The sequence below is a fragment of the Peromyscus eremicus genome, chromosome 4, assembly GCF_949786415.1.
Source record: "Peromyscus eremicus chromosome 4, PerEre_H2_v1, whole genome shotgun sequence".
Classification (NCBI taxonomy): Eukaryota; Metazoa; Chordata; class Mammalia; order Rodentia; family Cricetidae; genus Peromyscus; species Peromyscus eremicus.
This window is the reverse complement of record NC_081419.1, coordinates 64,186,751-64,210,288: the sequence shown is the minus strand read 5'-3', so window position 1 is coordinate 64,210,288 and position 23,538 is coordinate 64,186,751. Positions and strand designations below refer to the sequence as shown.

At 36.3% G+C, this 23,538-nt stretch overlaps 2 protein-coding genes across 2 annotated transcripts; one reads left to right on the top strand and one right to left on the bottom strand.

The window, feature by feature from the left end:
- Window positions 1-11,721: 11,721 nt before the first annotated feature.
- LOC131907781 (olfactory receptor 5D18-like) lies at window positions 11,722-12,687 on the bottom strand. The gene has a single exon (XM_059258875.1). It carries the CDS (start codon window positions 12,685-12,687, stop codon window positions 11,722-11,724), a length of 966 nt encoding a protein of 321 aa, XP_059114858.1.
- Window positions 12,688-21,630: 8,943 nt separating this feature from the next.
- Window positions 21,631-22,587, top strand: LOC131908280 (olfactory receptor 5D18-like). The gene has a single exon (XM_059259332.1). It carries the CDS (start codon window positions 21,631-21,633, stop codon window positions 22,585-22,587), a length of 957 nt encoding a protein of 318 aa, XP_059115315.1.
- The last annotated feature ends 951 nt before the right edge of the window (window positions 22,588-23,538 follow it).

Here is a 23,538-nt window from a genome sequence, read left to right as displayed (position 1 = left end):
AGCCTTCTACATGTTGATATCCAGTTATGCCAGCAGCATTTGTTGAAGATGCTATCTCTTTTCCATTGTATAGTTTTGGCTTCTTTGTCAAAAGTTATATTTTCATATGTGTGCGGATTAATGTAAGGGTCTTCAATTCGATTCCATTGGTCCACATGTCAGTTATTTTTGCAAGTACCAAGCTGTTTTTATTACTGTAGCTCTATAGTAGAGCTTGAGGTCAGGGATTGTGATGCCTCCAGAGGTTATTTTATTGTACAGGATTCTTTGGCTATCCTGGGTTTTTTGTTTTTCCATATGGAGTTGAGTACTATTCTTTCCAGGTCTGTGAAGAATTGTGTTGGTATTTTGATGGGGATTGCATTGAATCTGTAGATTGCTTTTGGTAAGAGTGCCATTTTTACTATCTTAATCCTGCCTTTACAGGAGCATGGGAGATCTTTCCATTTTCTGACATCTTCTTCAATTTCTTTTTTCAGGGACTTAAAGTTCTTGTCATATAGGTCCTTTACTTGCTTGGTTAGTGTTACCCCAAGGTATTTTATGTCATTTGTAGCTATTGTAAAGGGTGATGTATCTCTGATTTCCTTCTCAGCCTGTTTGCCAATGTTATATAGGAGGGCTACTGATTATTTTGAGTTGATCTTATATCCTGCTATGTTTCTGAAGTTGTTTATAAGCTGTATCAGTTCCTTGGTTGACTCTCTGGAGTCACTCAAGTATACTATCATGTCATCTGCAAATAGGGAAAGCTTGACTTCTTCCTTTCCAATTTGTATCCCCTTAATCTCCTTATGTTGTCTTATTGCTCTGGCTAGAACTTCATGTACTATATTGAATAAGTATGGGGAGAGCGGACAGCCTTGCCTTGTTCCTGATTTTAGTGGAACCGCTTTGAGTTTCTCTCCATTTAATTTGATGTTGGCTGTTGGCTTGCTGTAAATTGCTTTTATTATGTTTAGGTATGTTCCCTGTATTCCTGATCGCTCCAAGACCTTTATCATGAAGGGGTGTTGGATTTTGTCAAATGCCTTTTCTGCATCTAGTGAGATGATCATGTGGTTTTTTTCTTTGAGTTTGTTTATATGGTGTATTACATTGACGGACTTTCGTATGTTGAACCACCCTTGCATCCCTAGGATGAAGCCTACTTGATCATGGTGGATAATTGTTTTGATGTATTCTTGGAATCTGTTTGCCAGTATTTTATTGAGTATTTTTGCATCAAAGTTCATGAGGGATATTGGTCTGTAGTTCTCTTTCTTTGTTGTATCCTTCTTTGGTTTAGGAATCAGGGTAATTGTAGCCTCATAGAAGGAGTTTTGTAATGGTCCTTCTGTTTCTATTGTGTGGAACAACTTAAAGAGTACTGGTATTAACTCGTTTTTGAAGATCTGGTAGAATTCTGCACTGAAACCATCTGGTCCTGGGCTTCTTTTGGTTGGGAGACTTTTAATGACTGATTCTATTTCCTTAGGGGTGATTGGATTATTTAAATAGCTTATCTGGTCTTGATTTAACTTAGGTATGTGGTACCTATCCAGAAAATTATCCATTTCTTTTAGATTTTCCAGTTTTGTGGAGTAGAGGTTTTTGAAGTATGACCTGATGATTCTCTGGATTTCCTCATTGTCTGTTGTTATGTCCCCCTTTTCATTTCTGATTTTTGTTAACTTGGATGCTCTCTCTCTCTCTGCCTTTTGGTTAGTTTGAATAAGGGCTTGTCTATCTTGTTGATTTTCTCAAAGAACCAGCTCTTTGTTTCATTAATTTTTTGTATTGTTCTCTTTGTTTCTATTTTATTGATTTCACCTCTCACTTTGATAATTTCCTGGTGTCTATTCTTCCTGGGAGACTTTGCTTCTTCTTATTCTAGAGCTTTCAGGTGTACTGTTAAGTCACTAGTGTGAGATTTCTCCAACTTCTTTATGTGGGCATTTAGTGCTATGAATTTTCCTCTTAGCACTGCTTTCATAGTGTCCCATAAGTTTGGGTATGTGGTGTCCTCATTTTCCTTGATCTAGGAAGTCTTTAATTTCTTTTTTTATTTCTTCCTTAACCCATTGTTGATTCAGTTGAGCATTATTCAGTTTCCATGCGATTGGAGGTTTTCTGTAGTTTTTGAAATCTAACTTTAAACCATGGTGGTCTGATAGAACCTAGGAGGTTATTCCAATTGTTTTGTATCTGTTGAGATTTGCTTTGTGGCCAAGTATGTGGCTGATTTTAGAGAAGGTTCCATGGGGTGCTGAGAAGAAGGTATATTCTTTTTTGTTAGGATGGAATGTTCTGTAGATATCGATTAAGTCCATTTGAGTCATGACATCAATTAAGTCCTTTATTTCTCTGTTAAGTTTCGATTTGGGAGATCTGTTCAGTGGTGAAAGTGGGGTGTTGAAGTCTCCCACTATTAATGTGTAGGGTTTTACATGTAGTTTAAGCTTTAGTAATGTTTCTTTTACATATGTGGGTGCCCTTGTGTTTGGGGCTTAAATGTTCAGAATTGAAACTTCATCTTGGTGGATCTTTCCTGTGATGAGTATTCAATGCCCTTCTTGATCTCTTTTGATTGATTTTAATTTTAAATATATTTTGCTGGATATTAGGATGGCTACTCCCGCTTGTTTCTTAAGACCGTTTGATTGGAAAGTCTTTTCCCAGCCTTTTATTCTTAGGTCGTGTCTATCTTTGAATTTGAGGTGTGTTTCTTGTATGCAGTAGGAAGTTGGGTCCTGCTTTTGTATCCATTCTGTAAGCCTATGTCTTTTTATAGGTGAATTAAGTCCATTGATATTAAGGGATATTAATGACCAGTGACTGTTCATTCCTGTTATTTTTTGGTGGTAGTGTGTGTGTACTTCTCTTCTTTGGGGTTTACTGCTGTGGAATTATCTATTGCCTGTGTTTTCGAGGGTGTATCTGACTTCCTTAGGTTGGAATTTTCCTTCTAGTGCTTTCTGTAGGGCTGGGTTTGTGGATAAGTATTGTTTAAATCTGGCTTTGTCTTGGAATGTCTTGTTCACTCTGTTTATGATGATTGAAAGTTTTGCTGTGTATATTAGTCTAGGCTGGCATCCATGGTCTGTTAGTGTCTACATTACATTTGTCCAGGTCCTTCTGGCTTTCAAAGTCTCAATTGAGAAATCGGGTGTTATTCTGATGGGTTTGCCTTTATAAGTCACTTGGCCTTTTTCCTTTGCTGCTCTTAATATTCTTTCTTTATTCTGTACATTTAGTTGTTTAATTATTATGTGGCGAGGGGACTTTGGGGGGGGGGGTCTTGTCTGTTTGGTGTTCTATAGGCTTCTTGTATCTTCATAGGCATTTTCTTCTTTAAGTTGGGAAAATTTTCTTTTATGATCTTGTTGAATATATTTTCTGTGCCTTTGAGTTGGTATTCTTCTCCTTCCTCTATCCCTGTTATTCATAGGTTTGGTCTTTTCATGGTGTCCCAAATTTCTTGGATATTTTGGGTCATGACTATGTTGGCTTTAGTGTTTTCTTTGACTATTTCTTCTACCGTATCTTCAATTCCAGAGATCCTTTCTTCCATCTCTTGCATTCTGTTGGTTATACTTGCATCTGAAGTTCCTGTTCGTTTACTCAGATTTTCTATTTCCAGCATTCCCTGTGTTTGTATCTTCTTCATTTTTTTCTATTTTCCTTTTCAGGTCTTGGACTGTTTCCTTCACCTGTTTCATTGATTTTTCATGATTTTCTTCCAGGGCTTTTTTGTTTTCTTCTGCTTTATGTGTCCTTTCCTCTAGTTTTTTATAGCATTCTTCCCATTTTTTTTGTTTGTCTTTTCCTCAATTTCATTTGTGATTTCTTCTATATAAGCCTCTACCCTCTTCGTGATGTTATTCATAAGGTTGATTTCTTCTGCTTCTTCCATTTTGTGATGTTCAGGTCTAGCTGTTGGAGGAGGGCTAGGTTCTGGTGATGTTGTACTGCTCTTCATTTTGTTGTATGTAATTCTGCCTTGACATTTGCCCATCTCCTTGTGAATTTGTTCTTGGTCTGGGGCAAGATGGGAGCTCTTGTCCAGATGGGAGGTCTGGGGCAGGAAGGGAGCTGGGGGCTCTTGTCCATATGGGAGGTCCGGGGCAGGATGGGAGCTCGGGGCTGGTCTCTAAGTCTCAGGAAATGGCTGGGTCTCAGGCAGATGGGCGTGTGGCAGGGCATGGAGATTGCGGGTCTGCCGGGTGTCTTGGAGAACGGGGACATTCCTGGTGGGGATGGAGGGGGTCCTGCCCGATGGCCAGAACCTGGGGCCAAATTGGCCAGGTCTTCCCTGGAATGGCTGGTGCCCAGGGATGGGATCTAGGAGAAGACCTCTCTGGGTCTGATCTCAGGCACTCAACTCTTGTCCAGATGGGAGGTTGCTTTTGCTTTTTTTTTGTTTGATGTTAATAATGTGACTCCTGTTAACTTTACTACACAGCAGACCTGCTCCACTCTCAAGACTAGTGGTCAATACAAACAGGACCTGATGGGGAAAACCAGTCTCAAAGTTGTGTGGGAAGGCATGAGAAAGGTTTAAAAAGCTGATGATAAAAGGAACAGCTGAGAGAGAGATTAAACATATCAAAACTCTTTGCATGAATTTCTCAAAGAAGTAATAGAATAGTCAAAAAAAAAAAAAAAAGGAATACTCTCACCCACAAAGAACTTCAGCAGTCTGCTGTAGAATCATTTTCACAATGTTTTCAGAAGCAAGCTACCTTCCTCTAATCTTGTTTCATAATTAAATCAAGGTCAATCATTCCGGATTCATTCCTGAAACAATCTGCTCATAAAGCTACAATCATTCCAAGTTTGGAATAATATATGCAACATAGTTACAACCTTGGCGATGATACTGCATAGACCTTCCATTGCTCCATTCCCTTGAGACATGAAAGAAAGCAATTAAATAATCTTTTTTTCTGATGCTTTACTATTTTATGTTATATATATATATATATATATATATATATATATATGTGTGTGTGTGTGTGTGTGTGTGTGTGTGTGTGTGTGTTTTAATTGACATGTAGTGTAGCTGTAAGTGTCTCCAGTCCAACCTTGCCCCCGGTCCCGGGTTTCTCAGGTCCCACCCAGGAGTCCAGCAGCTGCTTATAAAATAATCATTCAGAGACTTAATTTTTTTTTTTTTTTGAGACAGGGTTTCTCTGTGTAGCTTTGCGCCTTTCCTGGGACTCACTTGGTAGCCCAGGCTGGCCTCGAACTCACAGAGATCCGCCTGGCTCTGCCTCCCGAGTGCTGGGATTAAAGGCGTGCGCCACCACCGCCCGGCCCAGAGACTTAATATTAATTGCAAATTATATTGCCTATTGGCTCGGGCTTCTTGCTAGCTAACTCTTACAACTTACCTCAGCCCATTTCTATTAATCTATGCATTGCCACGTGGCTTCGTGGCTTACCAGTACTTTCATATCTTGCTTCTCCTGGCAGCAGCTCACAGCATCTCCCCACTTTCCTTTCTTCTCCTCTCTCTCTAGTTCAAATGTACCGCCTTAGCTTAGTCTGCCTCACCACTGGCCAAACAGCTTCATTTATCAACCAATCAGAGCAACACATATTCACACTGTACAGAAAGAAATCCTACAGGGCATGTAATCATGGTATACTTTCAGGGCATTTGTGACATATCAATAAATACAATCAACATATAATGATCATATCTGGATAACTGGCCTATGTGTTATCTCAGACTCTTAGCATTTGCTTTTGCTCAGTAGTTTGAAAATCCTCACTACCTACTATGACATTTTCACTCATTCATCAACCATAGTTATACTGGTCTAAAGAATGTGTTTGTCCTGCTTTCCAACTGCATTCATGCACTGCATTCACCCCCTGCTTTCCTACCCTTCTCTAAGCCTCTAATAACGGGGACTCCACCGCAGGATCCATGTATAGACCTCTAAATATAGATGAGAATATCTAGTATTCTTCTTTAGTTGTGAGGATTATTTCACTTAATACAATTTCCTACATACTGTAGTATTTCAAAACTCCAGCTGTTTTAGCTTAATATTAAAATTATATATATATATATATATATATATATATATATATATATATATATATATATATATATATAATTTTCTTCTCAACATCATATGGAATCTTCTTCAAGACAGTTCCTATATCTGCCCACAAAAGAAAGCTCATTTAAAAAAAAAAGATAAATAAAAGAGCAATTAGTAATCCGTATGATATACAAAGATTATAAACAGTGATTACAGTGATCAAACGATGTTTATCCCCAAGAAGTTTCTCAATTAGTAATTACAGTACAGTACATCAACACAAGAAGCATGAAAATTAGGAAACATTAGATCCAGGGAAAATGCATGCATGTGTGTGGGCACGCGCACACACACACACACACACACACACACACACAGGAAACCTTTTCAATCATCTTATCTTCACAATGAGAGCAATTGATACAATGTCTAAACGACAGATACTTAGCTCAAATATACAGTTTCTTTAGTGGATACTCTATTTGACAGACCTATTGTCACTGGGAGAAGCTACCTGAGGAAACAAATCAAGTAAAGAAAAATTTTCAGTTGTCTCACAGATTCAAAATTTGCAGTTGAGAGGTCAGGAAGCATTAATAGAAGGCTCTGCCCTAACAAGCTTTCTCTATCCCCTCTTTGATTTCACATTAGGACCTGGACTGTGGGATGGCAGATCTTCTTGTCTTAGTTAATTCTACCTAAGGGAATCATTCACAAATATAGAACCCAATCCCCTAGAATTTTCTCAAGGCCACCGAATTCACATATGAGTGATATGATTTGGGACATGGAAATGAATTGTTTTTAGAAGATTAGTTGACAAAGGAGAGAGAGGTATTATTATTTTATGTATTCTGTGTATTGTTTCTCCTTAGATAGAGAACTGAAGAAATTTCATACTTAGACCACCTTACATCTGTTTTCACAGATGTTTAGACTTCTTTTATATTAAAGGACATTTTTCATGGGAAATGGAAAGAATTAACTCTCAAGAAGCACAGACTATGTCATAGCAATTAGTTGGAAAGACTAAAGTGAATAACTTGGTGATGAATTTTGGATTTTTCTATCCTTCCTCCACCTAAGTATAGATTACTTAATCAATGAATCATGGAGGAAATACCTCCTTGGAGGGAGGAAGAGAAAGAAAGAGAGAGAGAGAGAGAGAGAGAGAGAGAGAGAGAGAGAGAGAGAGAGAGAGAGAGAGAGAGAGAACATTTTGATTAATGTGGAATGGTCCAAGGTCTTGTGAGATGTTTACCAGCATCACCATTAAATACAAGCATCACTCTCTTGTGCTGAAAACCAATTATGTCATTAGAGACTGAAAAATGTCTCAGTGATAAATTCATTCCCCACAGGGATACACTGTTCATAGGCTGTTAAAAGCCTGATTTCTCATGTTTTGACTTGAAAGCAGGAAATGTCTTTGAAAATAAAATTTGTTGAACTCAGTAAACTTTTGTTTTCTGTTTAAAGCAAAGAAAACTTCTGTATTAAGAATAATTAACTGTATGCAAGCTGGAGTTTATTAATTAAAATGTGCAGTACATCTTTGAATGAAGAAGACAACATGGGATGCACCATGTAACAGACTCTCGTCTGGGTTACCTTTCCTTCAAGGAGTGCCTCCTTGGTACATTTGTAGCCAGATGTTCCCAACAGACTTGCAAATGAGAGACTATAACATTCATTTTCCTCTCTGTGTCAAAGGCTGTAACAGTATGCCAGTCAAAAGGCATCAATCAATTCTATTTAAGTGGGTATTGTAGATCTTCTATGTTTTTAAATAAAGTTAGCCTTGTTAAATATTGATCTTAAATGTGTGTTTGTGTGTGTGTGTGTGTGTGTGTGTGTGTGTGTGTGTGTGTGTGTGTGTGTAAGAGCAAGAACATAGGGAAAAGGGCTGTGAGATGCTGTCTTCAAGACCTGACAAGCACTTGCAAGCATGATATTACACCACCCAAGGTTGCTTGCTTTGCACCTACAAAAGATTGTGCCTGTTAGAAGACCACTGATGAAGAGGGAATCACAGGACCATACCATACCTTGCTGAACTGTTGGTTATTGTTGGATTGCAGAGAAGATATAATCAGCTTTATTAGCAGACAAACAGTCAGATAATAAAGCTACAATCATTCCAAGTTTGGAACAATATATGCAACATAGGTACAACCTTGGAGACAAGACTCCAGAGACCATCCATTGTTCCATTCTTTTGAGTTGTTAAGAAGATCAATTAAATGAACATTTTCTGATGCAATAATCTTTTAGTTTACATATGTATGAGTATTAATTGACATTTGGTGATGGTATACTTTTAGGGCATATTTGTGACATATCAATAAATGCAATCTTCTCTTAATATAATTTTCTACATACTGTAGTATTTAAAAACTCCATTGTTTTAGCTTAATATTAAGCTATAATATATATAAAACTCCTTTATTTCATTCTCAACAGCATATGGAATCTACTTCAAAACAGATCCTGTATCTGCCCATAAAAGAAAGCTAAAAAAAAAGGACAAAGTAAAATAGCAAATATGAATCAGTGTCATATATAAAGATTATATACAGTGATCAAATGATATTTATCCCAGAGGGGCTCATCAATGCATACATTAATAATTATTGAACAGCACAACAACACATGAAATGTGATTATTAGGAAACATTTGATCCAGGGTAAACGTGCCTGAGCGCATGGTGCACATGCGCGCAGACACACACACACACACACACACACACACACACACACACACACACACAGAGACAGAGACAGAGACAGAGAGAGACAGAGAGTAATAAAAACTTCTTTAATCATCTTGCCTTCATAAAGAGTGTAACTGATAAAATGTCTACACCACAGATTATTTGGCTCAAATACACAGTTTGTTTAATGGATACTATGTTTGATAGACTTATTATTGTCACTGGGAGAAGCTACGTGGGAAAACAAATCAAGAATAGAATTTTTTTTTTGCAAATGTCTCATATATTCAATCTTTGAAGATGAGAGAGAGAGAGATCACCTTGCTTCCTGGAGGTCAGAAAGCATTAACAGAAGACTCTGCACTAACAGGCATTCTATATCCACTCTTTGGTTTCACACTGGAACCTGGATTATGGGATGGCAGGTCTTCCTCTCTTAGTTAATTCTTTCTAGGGGAAACATCCACAAAGATGTTTCCCCTTAGAATTGTCTCAATCTAGAATTGTCTCAATGCCACCAAGTTCACAATAAAAAATAACTGTCACATATATGAGTGAGATTATTTGGGATATGGAAATGAATTGTTTTTAGAAGATCATTTTGCAAAGGAGAGGAGAATGTTACTATTTTAGGTATTCTGGGTATTGTGTCTCCCTAGTTTGAGAACTGATGGTATGTCATACTTGACCCCCGCCCCCCTAATTGTGAAAAATGCTCGCTTTTTAGTAAGGGACATTTATATTCAGAAGTTGTGGGAGTCCGTTTTCAGGTTCCTCTTGGCTTTACTCAGCAGGTTCCCATAGAGAGGATGATTGAACCACTGGCCTGAGTGCAGGTGTCTGAGATGGTCTGCACTTGGCTGTGCTGGGGGAGGTCTTTTGCCTTGTTGTCTCTATAAATGCCCTGGGGCAGAGACAGTCAGGGCCCATTGGAATAGGTTTCAGGCCCTCTTGAGGCTATCCTGTATTTTCTGTTTATCTCCACAATCTAAATCCTTCTATCTAGTATTTCCTGCTGCTCATACTTAAGAAAATTCTGGGGAACTGCGGGTTTGGTGGGTAAACGCAAGAATTAACTCCCAATAAGCACAGACCATGGCACAGCAGTTAGTTGGAAAAACTAAAATTTGTTGACTTTAGAAAGAAAAAAAAACTCTTACTTTTCTGTTTAAATCAAAGAAACCTTCTGTATTAAGAATAATTAACTGTATGCAAACTGGAAGTTATTAATTTGAAGTTACAGTACATCTCTGAATGAAGAAGACAACTTGGGGATTCACCGTGTGACAGACTCTCATCCTTGATACTGCTCTGTGTCAAAGGCAGTTACAGTATGCCAGTAAAAAGGAATCAGTTCTCTTTAACTGAGTATTGTACAACTTCTTTAATTTTTAAAATAAGTTTGCTTCTTTAATTATGGATCTTAAACGTGTGTGTGTGTGTGTGTGTGTGTGTGTGTGTGTGTGTGTGTGTGTGTGTGAAGTAACAGCAAGAACATAGGGAAAGGAGCTAGGAAGATGCTGTATTCAGAACATGACAAATCATTGCAAGCATGATATTACAGCAGTCAAGGTTGCTTGCTTTGGACCTGTAGAAGTTGTGCCTGTTAGTAGATCATTGAGGAGAATAAATCACAGGACCATACCCTACCTTTCTGAATTGTTGGTTATTGTTGAATTACAGAGAAGAGATAATCCTTATAATCACTTGAGTGCCCAAATTTGAGCCCACAGCTCTCCTGTGATATTTAGAAATGCACAGCCAAACATGAAGCTCTGGTTGAATTCAGTGGATCATAAGAAAATAATTCAGAGAAAAGAGTTTTGGAAAAGCACTCTGCTGAACTGTTGGTGACAAGGGTCTTGGGAAGGGAAAGTATATGGCTTAAAATATGTTACCAATGCCGAGCTATCATGTTCTAATTGACAGTTGCAAACCCATTTCTTGTTCAAATCAGTGTGTTAGAAAGCAAACAATCTTTTATACATCCTGCTCATAGAGACTAATTTATACATAGTGCATAACACATATACAAAAACATGCAGAAAGTGGTACTACTTTAGCACAATAAAATGTTTATTGAATGACTGGCACAACATTGCATTCTTGCTTATATTTTTGCTACTTTCTCTTGAAAAAATACATTCTCAACATCACTGATTTTGAAAAATACCACAATCTCCTTTCATGATGGCCAAATTAAAACAAACAAACAAAAAAACCAACAATATCAACAACAAAAACCCCGCCTCCTTTAAAATGTTTTATTTGTTGTCCTTATGTGCATCTGCTGTGTTCAGGGGGATAGTTTTATACATGCCATGTTTCCTGGTGGAGGTCAGAGGACAGCTCAGTGAAGTCAGTTTTTTTCTTCTGTGTTTCCTTTGGGTCAGGAGATCAAACTCAGGTAGTCAGGCTTACATTGCAAACACTTTACTCACTGAATCAACTCAAAAGCCTTTTGTTTTTTTTTTTCCTTTTTGAAATTATAATAATAAAAACCTTCAAAAGTCCCATCATTAATTTGAGATTTCCTTTCTTTCGAGATTGCTTGGGTACATTCTGTTTTTATTCTTATACACTGGCCATCTACTTGCTTCAAACACTAACATTAGATTTTGCCTTAGCATAGTGGATATATCTACTTTTACATCACGCATATGTTCTATGAAAATCTCAGCTTTCTGAGGTATCAGATATAAGGCATTCCATTACATAATATAAAGTATTCCCCATCGTATATATCTTTTCATCTTTATAATGAGATTATAAATTATAATGTTACTTCAGTATTGGAGTGGAATATAAATGGCTAGTGAATTCTCTGGTTTATCTCTGAAAAGTGAATACAGTGAACAGGGAATTATCTTTAAAACAATTTCCATTTCTGTTCAGTTGAAGATAATCATTATTAATTTTAGTGTGATATTACTCTCCAACTCTCTAAAACTCCTTTACTAATGCCACGGTTAAAGATCTCGAGAAGATGAGTGGAGGAAAATTATAAATTTAATATCCATTATTTTTCTGATTGTATCCTTCACATCTTTATTCCTCACACTGTAAATCAGGGGGTTGACCATGGGAATCACCAGTGTATAAAACAAAGAGGCCACTTTGAATGTGAGCTTTGAATTCTTGGAGTTGGGCACAGAGTACAGAAACAAGATAGTACCATAGAAGATGGTGATGGTATCCAGGTGTGAGGCACATGTAGAGAAGGCTTTGTGGCGCCCGCTGGATGATTGCATCTTGAGTATGGTGACAAGGATGAACATATATGACAGGAGGATAATGAGAAGAGTGCTGATGGCATTCACAGTGGAAAGTGAGAACAGAAGTATTTGGTTAAAATGAGTGTCGGAGCAGGACAGGGCTAGTAGTGAAGCGAACTCACAGAAGAAATGATCAATCACGTTGAAACCAACAAAAGATAACTGCACAGCAGAACATGTCATTGTCAAGGAGCATGTCAGTCCCCATGCATATGATCCCACCACCAGACTGATGCAGACTTTCTGGGACATGGTTACTGTGTAAAGCAGTGGGCTGCAGATGGCCACAAACCGGTCATAGGCCATAGCCACTAATAGAATGGATTCAGTTACCACAAAGATAGCAAAGAAAAAGTATTGTACTATGCATTCTATAAAGGAAATGGTTCTGTCTCTTGCAACAAGGTTCACCAGCATCTTAGGAGCTATGACAGAGGAATAACAGAAATCCACAAAGGAAAGATGGCTAAGGAAGAAGTACATGGGGGTGTGTAGCTTAGAGTTAATTCTGATGATGAGGATTATGCCAATGTTACCTACCACAGTGATGATGTAGATGGTGAGAAACACCAAGAAGAGAGGGACTTTCAGTTCCGGGTAATCTGAGAAGCCCAAGAGAGTGAACATAGGCCCACTGTTATTTCCATATGTCAACGACATGGTTTTTCTTCTCCAGAATACGGAGTTTATCCTAAAACTTAATAAAATAGAGAATGAGGGAGCTGGGAGTATTTTTATTGTCTATACAGCCTCACTATGTTATAATTTCTGGATTAAAAAGCAAATTCCTCTTTGAACATATCAATTTTGGTCTGCCAGAGAACTACAGGTCACACATTTTAGAAATTCAGAATCATTTTTAGAGCTTTTAAAATACAATTATTGAGTTAAATTGTATGCTGGAATGCAATTTTTAGTGCGTATTCTTGCAAGAACATGGAATTGTATTATCTTCATCTCCAGTTAATTTTATACCTAATAGAGTAGCCTCTCATTTTCATTGAATATTCATAAATTATTAACCTATATAATATAATATTTTCTTAAACCTCATATTCAAAAACAAAAATCTCAAATGTATAAACATAATTTACATCATATAATTATACATTTAAATTATATATATATAAATTACTGTGGACATACTTTTTTATTCCACATTGGATCTGAAAAAGATTGTGTATCTTACCCTGGGAAACTACTTTCTGAAACCAGCCTTAATAATTTATACAGCAAAACTTCCTTATTTTTCATATATTGCCTAAAGAATAGAAACAGAAGAATATAAGGAAATTTTACTTTATGGAGCACAGGGAAACAGAGCAGTCTGTAGAGTAGTGAAACCAGTGACCTGAGGTTTATTCCAATAGCTGGAGTTAAAAGAGTTGTATGTGATAATATGAGCTTGTAGCCACTGCACTGGGGAAATGGACCTATGTAGCTCTGTATGGTTCGCTTGATAGCCATCTTAGCCTTTTTGATCTTCCAAATCAAGGTAAATGGTGGCTGAGGAACATTTCTGAAGTTATCCTGTGGCCTCTACAAACATGTGCACATCTACATTAGAATGAGAGTGACAGAAATAGTGACAAAGATAGAAAGTGACAGAAACATAGACAAGGAGACAGGTTGAAACACACACACACATACACACACACACACACACACACACACACAAACATATACACCAACAAACACAGAATGTGTATTTCTATGCAGGAACAAGTCCAGTGATTTGAAAATACAGACAAATCTATATACCTATATCTAGTGTCCTGGTATTTAGATTCAAAGCTGTTCATTCATTTCTCAAGCACCATATCTCCATCATTCTTTCTTGTCAAGATATTAACATAATTGTTTTAAAGTAATCATGCTTTCCTTATGGAACAAAGTAGAGACTTTAAACTATCGGATGTAATGAGAATAATGTAATTAAAACTAAGATATACTGGAATATGCTGTCAAGATAAAACATTAAGCTAAGATATAAGGGAATCTCTCACATGCAGAGATATGTTGTATTAAAATAAGGGTATATTTCATCATGGTCAATAAGGCCATACATCTAAATGACTTATCTTCATATTGAGTTATTTTCCTGATGGAAACTAATATCTACCTTTCTTTTGCAGCCTGAAAGCAAACCTTTTGCAGATCAAGGTAGAACCTCTGTGAGTGGGATGACATACACAATCTTGTATTTATTGCTCCAGCCTTGGAGACACAAACTCTGGAGACTGAATGTTGCCGATCTTTTGAGGCCACAACATAAGCAATTAAAATTAATTACTTTTGTTTGATGTACTAGTTTTAAGATCATCAATATTTTAATGAGTCATAAGTTACATGTTTCATGCAGCATTATATGACACACAGTACTCATATTCAGCATACAATGATGAGCAAAATAACTGGTTTGTATAAAATGCACACATTATCTTTTTAATACCGAGAAGATACAAGATGCTTTGCAGGAGCTACTAATTATAGTTATTTACTGATGCTTCCCATAATTACCCTAGTCTGATAGTTATTTACCGTTAAATCTTCTATCCAATTCCAAATGTAGCCTGTGTTCATCAAACATCCTTTCTTTAAACTTTCTCCCCTTAACCTGCGCAAGCTCTAGTTACATATAGCCTTTTCCTTCAGTACCCAGATGATTTCATCAAAAGGTCTTCCATTCTAACCATATATTTGAAAACAACAGACATTTTACAAATAAATAACAATCAATTGTGTGCATGTTTTCAAAAATCCATCATGGGCTTCACGTTTTGACAAATCATGGACTAATATAATACATAACTGAATTCAGATTTTTTTTCAAATACTAATTCCAGTCTCTATATATGTATATAGCTATATAGACACCTTATGGAGCACAGGGAGACAGAGCAGTCTGTAGAGTACTTTACTAATGAAACCAGGAACTTGAGATTTATTCGATAACTGAAGTTAAAACAGTTGTACATGATAACATGAGCTTGTAGCCACTGCACTGGGGAGATGGACATATGTAGATCTTTGTGGCTTCCTTGCTAGCCACCAAAGCTTTTCTAATCTTTCAAAGGTAGATGGTATCTGAGGAACATTTCTGAAGTTATCCTGTATCCTTTACACACATGTGCACATGCACACACAGAGAAATAGAGTAAGACAGAGACAGAATTTTTTTTAACTATATGGTCTTTCTTCATTCCTTCATTATAGAAATTTATCCATATTTTCAATTGTGTCTATATTATTTTGTTTTATATCAACAGTATATGAATACTTTCTGAAGTGAAGAATACTCCAAACTAACCTGTGTTTACAGGTGTTCACAGATGTCACCTGACTACAGGAGAATGTTCCTTATGTTCATGGGTTCTTTGAACATTGCTTGGGACAGAAAATATGGCAACCATAAATAAAATCTAAATCCCAAGATACTAATCAAATCATAACATAGATCTCCTAGGGCCACAATAATATAAAAAAGAAATTAGTAAAATATTTTTCAGAAATTTTATAAATATATAGAAATGAACAAAATGTCATGAATGATCTGCATTCAACTATAACATTAATTAAATACTCCCAGGAAATCCATGGACATAAAATTAAAGCTTACCAACATATAAGACACAAAAAACAACAGTAAAAAGGAAGATTGTCAGATGCATTTTTACATGATATACTAACATTGTGAATTGTTTAACGATATGATTCAGGGAACTAGAATATGAAAAACAAAGCAAACCCAAAATGCATAGAACGAAACATCAGATTGCAAATAACCAAGACAAGGACAAAACTACACATTTTCAGTGAAAAGTATGCTTTATAAAGAATATATTTCACAAGCCTTTCCAAAGAATAAGAAAAATACAAAGAATAAAATAGGTAAAGACAGAGATATCAAAAATAGATTTATAACAGACACAATAGTAAAAAATTATTATTAGATAATATATGATTAGTTGAGGATTTCATACAATATATTTCAAACACGTATATCACTTCAACTACTTCCCCTTCTACACTTTTTCATTTTTTTTCTTTTTGTCCCTTTTATTAAGCATAGTTTCTTTACCCATACAATATAATCTGAATACAGCTCCCATCCCTCTACTCCTCCCAGTACTTCCCTAATCTCTCCCATCTGGATTCACTGCTTTCCTATCTCTAATTAGAAACAACAGGCTTCTAAGAAATATCAACAAAACATAACAAAATGAAATGTAATAAGATAAAAAAAATCATGTCGACATTGGATAAGCCAGGCCAACAGAAGGAAAAGGGCCTCAAGCAAGCACACAAGAATCAGAGACCCACTCACTCAAATATTCAGGAGTCTTGTAAAAGCACTAAGCTAAAAGCTGTTTTATATATACAGGGGACCTAGTGAAGACATGTGCAGATCCTGTGATTGCTGCTTCAGTCTCTATGAGTTCATATCAGCTTTCCTCAATTGGTTTAGAGGGCTGCGTTTTCCTGGTGTCCTTCATTCCTTCCGTCTCCCCTGCTCTTTCTGCCTCCTCTTCCATGGGGTTCCCTGAGACTGAGGGGAAGGATCTAATGGAGATATCTCTTTTAGAATAGTGTGTTCCAAGGTCTCTTTCTGTGTGTAATGTCTGGGCCTCTGTATGTGTTACCATTTGTTACAGGAGGAATCCTCTCTGATGATGGCTGAATAAGGCACCAACCTATGAGTACAGCAGAATATCTTTAGGAGTCAGTTTATTGTTGCTTTGGACTACACTTGGTTTCCATACCTCCTCCCAAATGCCATTCAGTTCTAGGTATCTCTCCTGTAGTTCCCTTCCTCAATCCCATCTCCCCTCCCCCTCCCCACCTGAGCCTGCTGTTCTATTGTCTCCTTACCCTACCCACTCTGCTCCATCCACTCCTAATTATCTTCTCCCAGGGAGAGCCATGTATCTACCTTAGTCCCTTCCTTTATGCCTGTCTTCTCTGGGTGTATGGATCGCAGCTTGGCTATCTCTTATTTAATAGCTAACACCCAGAAGTGAATATACAACATATTTATCTCACTGGGTCTGGGTTACCTCACTCAGGGTGATTTCTTTATTCTAGTTCCATCCATTTGCGAGAAAATTTCATGATGTCACTTTTTAAACAGTTGGGCAATACTCCATATTCTAAATGTACTACTTTTTATTTATCTGTTCTTCTGTTGATGGACACCTACATCATTTCCAATTTCTGGCTATTATGAATAGAGCAGCAACGAACTTGGTATTTTTTGTGTATATGTTAAAGAGTGATATAGCTGGATCTTGAAGTAGATTGATTACCATTTTTATGAGGAACTACCATACTGATTTACATAGTGGCTATACAAGTTTTCACTCTTACCAGAAATGAAGGGATGTTCCCCTTGCTCCTTATCCTCATCAACCTGAGCTGTCACTTGTTTTATTGATCTTAGCTATTCTGACAGTCATAAGTTGGAATCTCAAAGCAGTTTGATTTGCATTTCCCTGATGACTAAGAATGTTGAACATTTCTTTAAGTGTTTCTCAGCCATTTGAGTTTCTTCTATTGAGATTTCTGTTTAGATTTCTACCCTACTTTTTAATTGACTATTCGGTTTTGTGCTGTCCAATTTTTTGAGTTTATTGTATATTTTGGATATTAGTCTTCTATTACCTGTAGACTTGATAAAATCTTTTCCCACTCTGTAGGTTGCTACTTTGTCCTAATGATGGTGTCCTTAGCCTTATAGAAGCTTTTCAGTTTCATGAAGCCTCATTTATTAGTTATTGATCTGTACCTGCATTAACAGTGTCAGAATGTCTTCTCCTGTGCCAATGAGTTCAAGGCTTTTACCCACGTTCTCTTCTATCAGGTGCTGTGGGATGTTCTGTATGGCAAATGTGTTAATAAATACAACATTGATTGGCCAGTAGCCAGACAGGAAGTATTGGCGGGACTAACAGAGAGGAGAATTGAGGGAACAGGAAGGGAAGGGGGATACTGCCTGCCGCCGCCGCCAGGACAAAGAAGATATAAGGTACCAGTAAGCCACGAGCCACGTGGCAAAGTATAGATTAATAGAAATGGGCTAAATATAAGAGTAAGAGCTAGACAATGATAGACCTGAGCTAATGGCCAAGCAGTTTAAATAATATAAGCATCTGTATGCTCATTTTATAAGTGGGACAAGGGACTGGTGTGAAAACTCCAGCTACAATCAGGTTCCATGTATCTAGTTCTATGTTTAGGTGTTTGACCTATTTGGAGTTGAGTTTTGTGCAGAGTGATAAGTATGGCTCTATTTGAATTCTTCTATATGAAGTCATCCAGTTTGACAAACACCATTTGTTGAAGATGCTGTCTTTGTCTCCAGTGTATATTTCTGGCTTCTTTCACAAAAATAAAGTGTCCATAGGTGTGTGGATTTATGTCTGGGACTTCAGTTTGATTCCATTGAACAATATGTCTATTTTTATGCCAATACCATGCTGCTTTTATTAGTATAACTTTGTAGTACAACTTGAGATCAGGAATGATGAGGTCTCCTGGGATTTTTGTGTTTCCATATGAAGCTGAGAATTGACCTTTCAAGAATTGTAAAGAATTGTGTTAGAATTTTTTTTTTGGGGGGGGGTTGAATTAAATCTGAAGATTGCTTTGGGTAGGTGAAAATACGCAAACATGGGTTAACTAAATAACTTAGTCTTGAACAATCAAGGAGCCAACTAATAAATCAAGGAAACAAGGTATCCTTGAAGCATCTGAAAAGAAAGGCATACAAGCACTGATTTTGGGATACTGCAATAGTACTAAGATGGGCATTTGTCACAAGAAGGCCAATATCAGAGGCAAAAAGATATCACATGAACAATAGTTAACTACAGCTTCAGGAATTAGAATTGAAACATAAAACACACCTGGAGATGGAGAGGTAGTTTTGCAATTAAGAGCACTCACATAGTAGCTAACAAGCATCTGTTATCCATTGACTGGAGGATATGACACCATTTTCTGGCTCTTTGGGTACTGTAGACATGTGATACACAGATATATATGAAGGCAAAATGACTATAAACATAAATATAAATCCATCAATAGTAAAGAAAAATATATACTCCAATATTAGTAGAATAAGAGAAATTTTAAAAACCAAAAAACTAAACAAAAGCAAGCAAAACACTAAAGATTTAGTATATGTTTTCCTTAAAAGTTAAATAAATTGTGATATCAAACATGACAATCTGTGATTTGCTAAAGTTACATCATATTACTTGATTAATTTCCACTGCCTACTTCAAGATCTCAAGAGAATGGGACTAGGTCGTCCCAAAGGCTTGTGTCCCTAAGGCTGTAACTTCTAATATAATAATGTAAATCTCTCAGACAAAAGACATTCTACAATTTTTTACAGGTTGAAGACTGAAAGAAAATATTGTTTAATTTCTTTCTTCCTTCCTTTCTTTCTTCATTCATTTTAGACAGCACGACAATTTTGGGGAGAAGAACCCAGCCCATGCTGCTTCCCTGGGTTTTGGAGCTTGTGTCAATAATGAATAAGTGGAGATAGTCTTTCTGCAGATGTTTTAAAGGGCTCATTTAAACTCCTCAGCACAGGTAAAGAAGGACAGATGGGGTACAGGGATAGAAAAGAATGGAAAATATGAGAAATGTTAGTCGTCTAGGTTCTGTAACTGGGTGGAATCAGTGAGATGAAAAGATATATAATTATTTTTAATGAATCACAAGGCAGAAAAAGCAGGTTGTAAAAAAGTTGAGTGGGAAGGGGAGTAAAACACTTGCAGCCTGGGAGTGGACAGGGACACGGGGGGCTAGAATAGTACAATCAAGACAGACAGAGTAATAAAAAGAAGAAAGGAGGAAGAGCCACACAAATAAAGTGTGATGGAAAATGTCACAAGAAAAGCCATTCATTTATTTAATTAAAGAAACAAATTGAAGTGGAACAGTCTATACTAGAGAAAAATGTAGAAAATACGAATTTTCTTGAGAATTATGAGCTCTGGGAGCAAAGAAACAAGCAATTAACATGGGAAAGATAATAAGGAAGATTTATGTGCAAGGTAATAACAGGACTGTTCTCCTGGATCCACTGTACTCTGTGCAATTCATGCTTACAGGAATTGCAATACTTTGCAAAATGAAACATTATGAATAAGTGCACATGACAGCTAGAGTCCCTTGCTTAATAATAGAATGTCTTAAGAGGTTGCATGTCGTATCTCAATTTCATGAATATAAGAGCACAGAGGACACATGAGTGAATTACTTTTTTTAAGTATTTTGACATCATTACCAACAGATTATCTGAAATTATACCATGATCTGTATAACAAAGAGATTATTACCAGAAGGCACAGAGATACATATTCTAGGTAAGGAAGTATTTGGTACTTGACCTCCAAGGAAATAATATAATGCAGTATTTTTGATATTAATTACAAATTTGTGTTTACAGAAAATCCCTATAGAATGTAATATTAGTTAGTTAGTTAGTTTGTTTGTTTTTTATTTCATTCTCAGATAATTGAGGGACAGAATGACTATATTAAGGGTCTTGAATGGAGAATCAGAAAATGAAAAAAGACAACCAAACAGACAGACTGGCTTAGAAATGTGAAGTTTCTGTCAGTCTTCATGAGAGCTTACTCTTTGATGAGAAAATTCCCTTGCATCAGTTTTCTTGGTGAAGGTGTTAAAAATACCTATTTTCCACCATAAATGCTCCATTTTCCAGTTTTACCCCAAGAGTACTTACCAATATTCAACAAGATGATTACTTAGAGGAAATATGTCATCATCTGTGCCTAGAACATAATCAGTCTGATGTTCAGGAAGTGTATACGTGGCTAGGTGTGTGAGGATCAGAGGTGTAGATATGAGTATTGAGGTGGAGCTCTATCTGTATGCTAGTGAGAAAGTCACATTTCTCTGCCTTGAATCCTAACAAATACTATAAAGAAGTAAAACACAACTTCTTTTGCTATGTTTTTATTATTCTGTCAATGTGGAATGATTAATAAATAGAATCGTCTGAATTACCAGGCTTATTAACAGAAAAAATAATTGTCTTGTGTCTGGTTTTAAAATGTACCAGGTCACAGGGTAAGGAAAAAAGTAAAACAAGATAAAAACAAAGAAGCACAACACGAATTATTAGGACTGTGTAAAAGTATAATGAAAACATAGTTCAAAATTTTCTGTAATACTGAGTATCAGTTTAAGATAATATATCATTATATTAACATCAGTCCTATCACTTAGGAACTTATAGTATTCTATGAAGAAAAATTAACTAATTCAAAATAAGTATAACACAATCTCATTATATAATCAGAAATATAAAAAGTCAAGAGTTTGCATTTTAACTCAATGTGTCTTTAAGAAGAAACTTTAAATACGGTATTTCCATTAGTTTGTACCCTGGTCCTTCTTTAAAAGTCCCAGTAGTCTATCTAAGACGGCAAGTACACAGATGATGAAAGGTACACTTTGCCTCACTCACTATGGTTTATAGGTGAGTAAGTGTTTCACAGGTAACCTGTTTCTATTAATTTTTATCATTTTCAGGACTGATCAGACTCTTACAAACTAATGATGTTGCTATCAGAAAGAAACAATAGTTGGGCCATGTTCACCCTCTTGGGCTTCTCAGATTACCCAGAACTGAAAGTTCCTCTCTTCTTGGTGTTTCTCACCATCTACAGCATCACTGTGGTAGGCAATATCGGCATGATCCTCATCATCAGAATCAACCCCAAACTGCACACCCCCATGTACTTCTTCCTCAGTCACCTGTCCTTTGTGGATTTCTGCTATTCTTCCATCATTGCTCCCAAGATGCTGGTGGACCTTGTTGCAAGAAACAGAACCATTTCATTTATAGAGTGCATAGTACAATACTTTTTATTTTGTATCTTTGTGGTAACTGAAGCCTTTTTATTAGTGGTTATGGCCTATGACCGGTTTGTGGCCATCTGCAACCCTCTGCTTTACACTGTAGTTATGTCCCAGAAACTCTGTGTCACACTGGTGGTGGGATCCTATGCATGGGGTCTCACATGTTCCTTGACACTGACAGGTTCTATTGTGCAATTATCTTTTTATGGTGTCAATAGAATTGATCATTTCTTCTGTGAATTCTCTTCATTGCTAGCCCTTTCTTCCTCTGATACTCACATCAGTCAATTACTGCTCTTCATTTTTGCCACTTTTAATGCTGTCAGCACACTCCTGCTCATCCTGTTGTCTTACCTATTCATTGTTGTTACTGTCCTCAAGATGCATTCAGCCAGTGGTCGTCGTAAGGCTTTCTCCACCTGTGCATCCCACCTGACAGCCATCACCATCTTCCATGGCACCATTTTATTTCTTTTTTGTGTGCCCAACTCTAATAACACCAGGCTCACAGTCAAAGTGGGCTCTGTGTTTTATACAGTGGTGATCCCCATGCTGAATCCCTTTATCTACAGTCTTAGAAATAAGGATGTCCAAGACACAGTCACCAAAATAATGACCATGATACCACATGTTAAGAATGATAGACACAATTAAAATGTTCAGATACTTGGAGTCAAATAATTTCTCATTGGACTTCACATTGTTTTGTGGTCTTTCATGAAAATATGAACTGTCATCATATATAGTCTTAAACATACTTTTAGAATTTGTTGAGTTAATATTATGCAGGGCTAAATTAATGGGTTTGGTTTGGAAAAACAAAATCTACTTCTTATAGCTTCTGAAAAAAGTCAATGATATTTTAACATTTCATTCTAAAATGGGTCATGTTAAATAGTTTAAAATATAATTATTTAGATTACATGATGATATGTTTGTCATCTAAAAATACTTGTATAATCTAATAAATGTTATTCTATCTTCTATTCTTGTCAGATGTTTAGGACACAGGAGCATCTTAAAAACAGAATGTTTTCATTCTCACATAAAATGGAAATCATTGTGAATATGAGAAATAGTACTTGCCTTCAACAATGCAATCATCTGTAGTATGGAAAGGATGAATGTGACTATTGCATGATACAGAAAATAATATCTTCAATAGAGATTTTTAAAGAAGTAAATGTAATTGATCAAAGGGTGATAGGAAGATGTTTTCACAAAAATATGTATAATTACAAATTTAGTTCATAAAAAGAATATATATCTTTTGCATATAACTTTCATTGAGAAATGGATTTTACTCAGAAGAAAATAAAGGTGTAAAATCAGGCACATAAGATTATTGTTACTATATCAATAATCAAAAATTGTTTTGAGAGCTAATATGATCTTATTGTGCAATTATATGTGTGTGCATGTACTCAGCAATTATAGTTATTTAAATAACATATTCTCAGTATATTTTAATGGATATCAAGAGAGACCCAACCAAAATTTAAAACTAATTTATTGTATTAAAAAAATCTGACATCCCGTATCAGGATTTATGTGTTTCTGTCCATTTTTTATTTTATATTGATATTGTTATAAGATGCAGGAAAC